The sequence below is a fragment of the Anopheles aquasalis genome, chromosome Y (genome assembly GCF_943734665.1).
Source record: "Anopheles aquasalis chromosome Y, idAnoAquaMG_Q_19, whole genome shotgun sequence".
NCBI classification, from domain to species: domain Eukaryota; kingdom Metazoa; phylum Arthropoda; class Insecta; order Diptera; family Culicidae; genus Anopheles; species Anopheles aquasalis.
Window position 1 is genome coordinate 236,506 of NC_064879.1, and position 8,495 is coordinate 245,000.

At 52.4% G+C, this 8,495-nt stretch overlaps 1 protein-coding gene across 5 annotated transcripts in view; it reads left to right on the forward strand.

Moving 5' to 3' along the window:
- The window catches only part of LOC126579521 (monocarboxylate transporter 12-like), a 45,006-nt gene that overhangs the window by 31,106 nt on the left and 5,405 nt on the right, over positions 1-8,495 (forward strand). The window contains exons 1-2 of one of the 5 annotated variants that reach the window (XM_050242883.1): positions 5,164-5,248; positions 7,369-8,288. The exons of 3 other annotated variants lie outside the window; for them this stretch is intronic. In XM_050242883.1, the coding sequence (XP_050098840.1) occupies positions 7,499-8,288 (790 nt within the window). In that variant the 5' untranslated portion in view covers positions 5,164-5,248; positions 7,369-7,498. Of the gene's footprint in view, positions 1-5,163; positions 5,381-7,368; positions 8,289-8,495 lie in introns of those variants that run through there. One more of the 5 variants, XM_050242882.1, reaches the window with a different exon arrangement.

Sequence of the window (8,495 nt, forward strand, 5' to 3'; positions counted from 1 at the left end):
CACATCGCACTCACAATTGCCCACGTATCTAAACCATTTACCATTTTACGTGTATACTAATCACAACTGTACTAATACAATAAAAGTTTGATACCGTAAAATAATGCATCCGTTCATATTTGATTGCCGTTTTACTCTTAAGTCTCTAGGGTGCGGCCATACGAATGTCCACCACCGTATTAGCGATTCCTCCTGGGGGTACCGTTTTTGCCGTACCGGTGAATGCTGGATGGTACGTTGAAGAGTGTGTTGAACAGTAAGGGCACCCCAAATACCAGACCGACTCCAAAGCTATCATGCCAATACGGTGTTTGATAATTTATCGTCGCACCTGCCAGTAGCCAATTAGTAAACTCTTTGTACTCCTGCGTTGCAGAAATGTGGCAAAGCTGGGCTCGCCCCCGTAGCGAGTTAATTCATTTGTAACCAGGGGCAAACAGGTGCCCCAATTACACATATGGCTTGATGGGTGTAGTCTCTAAAGCTAAGGCGTTATAATGAGCGTACTCGGTACGTTGTCTTCTCGGTAGCCCCCAGCTGGCACGGTAACACACCATGGGGATTATTGTCCCCTTCAACGACAATATTATTCGAATCGGTAACGGGCGTCGATGATAGTTGGCCAACTGGCCTAGGGACAAAGCAGCATATGGAGCTCGCTCGCTCGGAGAGCCACCGACATCGGCGTGGGGGAGTTACTGGAGGTGGAGAGAGTATCCCTGACGCAGCGCATTTGCCCCTTTTCGGTTTCGGTCCCAGTGTAGTTAACCGTTGGAAATAAAGAGGGTTAGGGCACGCGTCTCGGCCCAAGGCTCGGATCGGTTCCTAGTTGTGCCGTTGTTGTTTTTTTTGTTATTGTTTGGTTGTTGCGCTGCGGTGAGGAGGGTTTCGTGGGTCCAGGGACTGGGGAATCGAATTTAATCGCCATTTTATTGGCGATTTTCCGTGCCCGAGGGGTGCCGTTTCCTTTGTCCGAATTTTATGCCGTGCCCCAATCGCGCGATCATAAAAGAAGCGCTTCCAGCGCTGGCTCATCTCATCGGAAAAGCTTCAGCATCGGAATGTGCCCATTTAGCCTCCCACTCTGCTCTGCAAGAATCCCTTAGCAACCCCGTCAACTTGGGTTGTTTTATTTTTATTTTTTGGGTGGGCCGAGGAGAGGGGGAAAACAGATTTAAATTTAAACGCGATTGAAACGCTTTCTCGCTTCTCCAGCTGCTGGCTTTGCAGAGCAAGAAAAACAGCGGCCGTCTGTTAGCAGCAGCAAAGCAGAATGCAAACTGTCAGTCGCAGTGTCGGAGTGTTGGAGCCCCTGGCGCGATGGAGACTGAAAAAAAGGGGGCATGGCGATTTTGAACGAAGTTTCTTCGCTTTTTTCGCCATCACTATTAGAGTTCGACTGAAGGGGCTTTCAAATTTTGTCTAAAGACACATAGATAACTGCTATTGATGCTGCATTTTTAGTTTCTGCAGTGCGATTGATGGTTTGCCCATGAAAAATCGGCACATTTTGTCTTGTTTTTTTAATGCACACGTTATATCCGAAGCGCCCGTCGGTCGGGCCGCTTCACTGGGAACAATCTTGGTATCGCGATCGCGTAACAGTCCGCGCTAGCTCCAGCTGGCTGCTTTACCCGCTGATTTCCTCTTTTTGTCGTATCTCCAACCTCCCCTTTCTCCTCCACCTTCCTAGCACCCTCTTTACATTGGTGCTAGTGACACGATGATGATGGTGGTGATGGCATCTATTCAGCGCAGTAAAACACCATTGTTGCAGTTGCACCCAGGGCTCCCTTGCTCCGCCTGTTCCTCCCTTAGTATTAGGAATATTAGGAGCAATCGCCGCTCAGAACCGCGAATTCCGAATCCGTTCGCGATTCTCTCGAGCCGCACGGGTACGAATCCTCAATCGACCGACCCACTATCACCCACTTCCGGTGGCGATAACTTCCTCGCATCTCTTTGTGTGTGTCCCATAGTTTTGCAACAGAAAGAAAAAAAATCCTTGAATGCGAGGAACGGGAAAGAGAACGGTAGAGAGTGGGAATGGAAAATGGTAACGGTATGTGTGCGTGTGCATGAGCAGTAGCTACTCATCGTCGCCATCAGCGCCGCGTGCCACGATAAAGGGAAAGGGAAGGGAAGTTTCAACCCCCTCACCATTCGGAATTCCTCTCGCAACGATCACAGTTCGCGTCCCAAATCGCGGTCCTAGGTTCCCTTCCTGCTGCTGCTGCTGCTGCTTCGTCAATAATCCCCAAAATGGCAGCAGCAGCAGCAGCAGCGTGTAGACAACGACAACGACGAATCACGCTTCGCGTTTGCGATGATCATCTCACCGCAGCGTCACCGTCCTCGCCCATTTTCCAGTTTGCCCGGAAGCATGCGTGTAAATGTAGGGCAAAGTGCTACGAAGAGTACGCAGCAGCAGCAGCAGCCGCAGCTGAAATTGGAAGCGGCAGGCAGAGGTCATCCAAATAACGAAGCTGGCTAGAGAGAGAGAGCGCTCTTGGTGCTCCTAGGTGACCGATGTTTTTTTTGTTGGTTTTGGTTGTTATTCGCACAAAGTTGAAAGTTCATATACGGCACGGTTCGGTTCGCTTCGGAACCTCTACTTCAGGGCTTCAGGTCGCCCACGGTCACCGAACATTCTTTGCCGCAAACCGAACAAACGCTCGCTATCTTTCCTAGCGCTTTTTGTTTTGCTGTGGATGCAGCACGGCGACGATTAGGACCGGTGGCCATGCCCAGGATATTGCACTGCCAATTGGAAGTTCCGCATACTAACCAACCGGTGGTGACCGAGGAAAACTCGTTCGAAAAGAGGACGAGTGGAAGAAAAACAAACGAAAAAAAGGAAACAAATCAGTAGCCGCCGCTGCCCTTCGAACCGATCTACTTACCATATCCGTGGCGTTAGGAGGACTGTCGCTGTTTTTACGCTGCGTTGGTTTGCGTGCTCCGTTTTGAAGACACGCACGCGGTCTCGCACGGTTGTCAACATTTAAATCAACCCTCTAACCAAACAAACAAGCCCGCTCTCCTCTGGTCCCGGCTCCCGTGCTTGGTTCCCCCCCCCCCCCGCCCCCCCCCCCCCGCCTCGGAAAGTGGAGCAAACAACGGAATTGCGAATGAACGAGCGAGCACTCGGCTGGCGTTGTTGACCGCTCTCGGCCGATTTCACTTTCTTCCCGTTAATCGCGGGTCTGGTGGCTGGTCTGGTTGGCAAGGGTTGAAGGACCCAGGAAGGGGGGGGGGGGGGGGGCGCGAAAGCGAATGGCGCGCGGTGGCAGTGAACTCGGCCGCGGAAGGGGTTGCTCCAGTGAACTCGCACGAAGCGGCGCTCACTCGACGCCTCGTCACGATACGCGCCGGATGCTGACGCCAGTAGCACTCTGTCGTTTTTCGGTTGGCCGGATCCGATCTGGTTCCTCTCGATAAGCTGGCCGACTATAGACAAATTGCGTGTGTCCTTTGACCACACAACGGCCCTTTGGTAGCGATGCAAGTCCCACCCCCCTATTCCAATTACCCTGGTTGTTGTTTTCGGCATGGCCACGCATCGCAGCATCCGCGTGTGGCCTCCTCCACGAGTAGCGAGGGTTCATTTCGCTTTCGGATAATTTCGGATTTCGGATAATTGAGTTCCCCCCTCAGCAGCAACCCCGCAGTGGTGGTCAACCGCACGGTTGCTGGGCATAATGTTTAATTAACGGTCAGCTTGGAGATTGGCAATTGTTTTGCTGAAATTCTTTTCCAACGATTGAACCCGGAGGAACTATACAGGGTGACAGTTAAAACGCCATAGCTTTTTCATATTTGTTTGAATTTTTTTGAGTAAAACCAAAAAATGTCGGGAATTTCATAAACTTTCAGAATCAGTTTAGTTTTTTTTCGATATGTTACTTTTTGGGTGAATTGTGGTCTTGAGACCGTAGAAGAAACCACCGCTCGTTGCCCGAAGAGTGCTTTGTGGGATTTTGGCTCATTCTTGGAGAAGCATTTGCATACGCCGATCAAAATTGTTAAAGTTTTAGGTCTAACCTTGCCCTTCAAAATGCTGCAAACGGAAAAGTCCTGCGCTTCTTACGCCCATAGATATTGAGAGCCAATGAGACATGGAAAGGAAGTGTGGAACGTTCTTGTTTTTTCGCCAATCTCATGTCTCGCTGTTGCTTTGAGGGAAGTTACAGAGTCCTGTTGGAATCTTTCACATGAATTGTTTACATTTTTAGGACTGCAATGAACCTTTTAATAGCTTTGGCACATGAATTTGTTGATTTATCTCGGATCCACCGAACAAAAACGTGCGAAGAATGCGAATAATGGCATGTTGTGGCATCTCAACCCATAATCATCCCGGTTTGTGCGTTCTGGTGGCCAACCGAGGAACGCCAATTAGCTTCCGATCATGCTGTACAATATGCAAACAATTCGCATCGTTTACTGCTTGATTTGCTCATGAAGTCAATCTCTTAAGCGGTCCGCGAAGAGGCTGGATTTGTATTCTCAACGCTGGTCTCACTGTTCAACATTCTTCTTACAAAGCGACGAAGTTGTGGGTAACTCACATACTCAATTGGCTATCCGGAACCGAACCGTTATTCGCCGGAGTCGACACGACACATATCCGCCTGAATGGGTCTGAATGGAATGCCTCCTCTACACTCAGTTCACCGGAGGTAGTATCAGAAAGAAACAGATACACACAGAAGAAGAGGAGCGCCTATACAGTTCTCCGTGTCCGGCGCTGCAGCGGATGGTGCGGAGCAAACCCCTTTCACAACATCGCGCCCGCCGGAATCGGGATGAACACCACAAGCACAGCAGCAGCAGTCGTGGCGCACTTCGGGATGGCAGGTTCAACGAATGTCTGTCGTCATGATGTCACGGTGTCCGCCACGGTGCTTTCATAGATCACACTCGCGCGTACACGTGTAGCGAACCGGCTCTCGTCTGGAGGACACCATACACACACACTCTCTCTCTCTCTCTCTCTCTCTCTCTCTCTCTCTCTCTCTCTCTCTCTCTCTCTCTCTCTCTCTCTCTCTCTCTCTCTCTCTCTCTCTCTCTCTATCTCATCTGCCTGTTGTACGTCCTGCCGGCGGACGGGTCACCCCACAGCGTCAGTCCAGCGTTGCGTTTGCTGTCACAACCGATCCGGTCGTGGCATCGGACGGCCACACAGAAGGGACGGTCCAACCTGGCCATCCTGATCTTCTCTGGGCCAGAAAAGTGGCGCCTCCTGGTGTGCTCTTGGCTGCTCGCGCTCGTTATAATAGTACCCTATCCGGTCCCAGCGTGTTTCGCGGTTGTACGCGCGCGTGTGTTTGTGTCGGTGTGTGTGTCGATCAGGTCTAGGTCTCTGTGGATCGCTGAGGTACAGAAAACAAAAGCAAACGACGGCGAAACAACCGTGCGCGGGTTCGCGCTCGCGCCTTCGCGCCTTCGAAAGCGAACCCCCCAACAAAAGGGTCCCGTTAACGGTGTACGCACGGTACGGTGCCGAGCGTAACTCTTTCAGGAATCGACCACGAATTCCGTGCGGTGCGGTGCGGTGTGGTGCGTGTGAATGTGTTGGTGCGCGGGGTTGCGTGATTGTGAGCGGCTCTTAAGCCACACGATCAACTCGGGATTCCACTCCAACCAACGTCAGCCACAATCATCGGGAGCCATCAGCGGCGTACGGCTTCGAGCCGCGAGTGTCTGTCGCACGGTCCCCGATCGTCGGCTCCAGCGGACTTGCCAGGGACGAATGGAGCCGGGCGTGCCTAATGGTGTTGAGCATGTTGGGCGGCCAGTTTGATGACGCGCCATTGTGAAGTTCGCCAGTTGATCAAAAGGATTTACACTACTAGCAGGAAGGAGCTACCAAGTATCTTCCTCTTTCTCTTCCTTGTGATGGAGCCTGGAGTGATGGTCAATCCGAAGGGAGCAGTCCATCGCCGGAGCAATGTCATCGGTGTCGATATCACTTGCTTATGCCAGGCACCCCAACGTAACGTGAATCGTGTGTGTCCTGGCTGGACTCCAGCACTAGGACGAATAGTCCGGCCAAGACTGCTGCTGCTGCTGCTGCTGCTGCCATTTTACTGAACCTTCTTCCAGGAAAAAAAATTGTTTGCAAGTTTTTGGCATTTTAGTAGCCACCATGGCCGAATCAGTGTGTGTCCATCTACTCCTCTCATCTCCGCTTCCACCTACAGTGGGATCTAGCACGGAAAAACTTTTTCCCTCCGCTGCTGCTGCTGCTGCAACTCCAGTGGGACGCTAGAGTGTACGAACCCCGGACGGACCTAGGCTCCATTCCGACGCACAAATACATGGTCGGCCTGAGACCAACGACAGGGAAGAAGAGTTTGTGCGTCCTCAAAACTGGTAACACAAAACATACACACTCACGGACTTGCACGACCTTCACCGTACACTTGTCGACGAAGCGTCCTGCCCTGGATTCGAAACGGATGTGTGTAAAGGGCAGAGCAACACGGGGGCAGCAATTAAAATACTTTGCTTAATCTCCTGCCCTGCGAATCGGTTCGGGGCAAGGCTCATAGACCAGGGCCAGGGCCCCAGAGAGAGGGAGAGAGAGGAGAGTAGCAGCAGGAGTAGGGAACACACACCATACGCACACATGTGTTATAGCGAAAAACAAAAAAAAACGAAACGATAGAAGACGAGACGCGGGACGACGGGTACAGCACGCACGCGACGTCGTCGTTCCACCAAGCAGCAGACGACACAGGACCGATAAATCAAACAATCAAGAAGCGACGGCGACGCATTTCTATGTGCTGTTGCTGCTGCTCTTGCTGCTGCTTCATTCTAGGCTTTTTCTTTCAATTTTCCCCCCACCATCTGCACCAGGTTCCTCCCTCCGCAGGCATCTTTGCCCTTGTAGAACTGCCAGTCGCCCGTGAGCGTGTCGCGTGTCGGAAATAGAACTACTTTCCACCCACGGAGTGTTGAGGAGCGAGAGAAGGAGAGAGAAAAAAGAGATGAGGTGGTGGCTGGCCAATCTATCTGTCTTAGGCGGCCAGGGAGATACAAATGGCGAAATATGAAAACCAAAGAAATTATCTCAAAATCGAGCACAGAGAGAGAGTGAGAGAGATAGAGAGAAAGAGACCTCCGATGTGAAGGCCACGGGACCGGCACCGGGGTGGAGATTAAAGTAGCCGCGTCAGTGGCGAGGCCACTTGATGCAATGACACACTCCAGATCGCGCCTCGTTCGCGATCGCAAATCCCACAGCTCGGTCAAATCCGTCACCCACGGGAAGGGCGGTGGCGTGTTTTGTTTTGTTTCACAGGAGTCCTCCTATTTATATATTTCTAACTGTGGTGTGTTCCGTTTGAAATCTTCCAGACGTCTCGCGTCCTCGTCCTCGTCGTCGTCGTCGATCGCGAGCAACATTTGTGATGTGATGTGTGTTCCTTCTGCGTGAGCGTGCGCGCCCGTGTGTGTGTGTGTGTGTGTGTGCTGGTGGACGATCACCATGCGTATCCTGTTCGCGCACGAGCCAGTGTACGGGAACTACGAGGATTCGGGCGTTGCCACCAGTGCCGATGCCCACTCGCTGGTGTTCGATGAACCGATCACGCCGCCACCCGGCCCGCCGGGCAATGGGCGGTCTACCATCGCCTCGGATGGTGGTGCGGGTGGACTGGGCGAGCTGGAAGCCCTGGCCAAGGCGATGGTGCAGGGCCACGGTCGCGGGATCGCGATCCTAAAGCCAAGTACCGGCCAGCAGAAGAAGCAAAAGAAGAAACCGAAGCCGAATGAGAAGAAAAAGAAGAAGGTGGTGGATGCACGAGATGACGAAGAGGAGGAAGAGGAGGAAGAAGAAGAAGAACAGGAAGAAGAGGAGGAGGAGGAGGAGGAGATCGGCATCATAATGGTGGTGGGTGGCGGTGAGAACGAGGACGAAGAGATGCACACAGGAGGAGGAGAAGGAGGAAGGAGGCTGGTTACAGTTCACCACCAGCAGGACCAGCATCAATCCCCACAGCAACCAACGCAGCAACCACCCTTCCAGCAGCAGCACCAGCACCAGCAACAACAACAACAACAACAACAACAACAACAACAGCGAGCCTCGAGCCGGATGTCAAACACGAGCATCAGCACGATCAAGCAACATTACTACCCGGAGGGTGGCTGGGGCTGGATCATCGTGACCGTAGGGGTGCTGGTGTGCGTGCTGACGCACGGTCTGCAAACGGCCGTCGGTGTTCTGCTGCTGGCCGTACGGCACCACTTTCGCATTGAAACCATTGTCCTGACAGGTGAGAGCCCGGAGTAGTGCCGGGCTGCCGAGACGGACTACTGCCCGTTCCCCGTTCGGGCCCTATTCCCACGGGTTTGCCAACTCTTGGAGGGTTTGGCGTGATGGTTTTTACAGCGATTTATAGCCATTTTACCAACCCGCGGATAGAGAGAGTGAGAGAGAAAGAGAAAGAGGGAGAGATAGTAAAACTACTCTCCAAAAAATA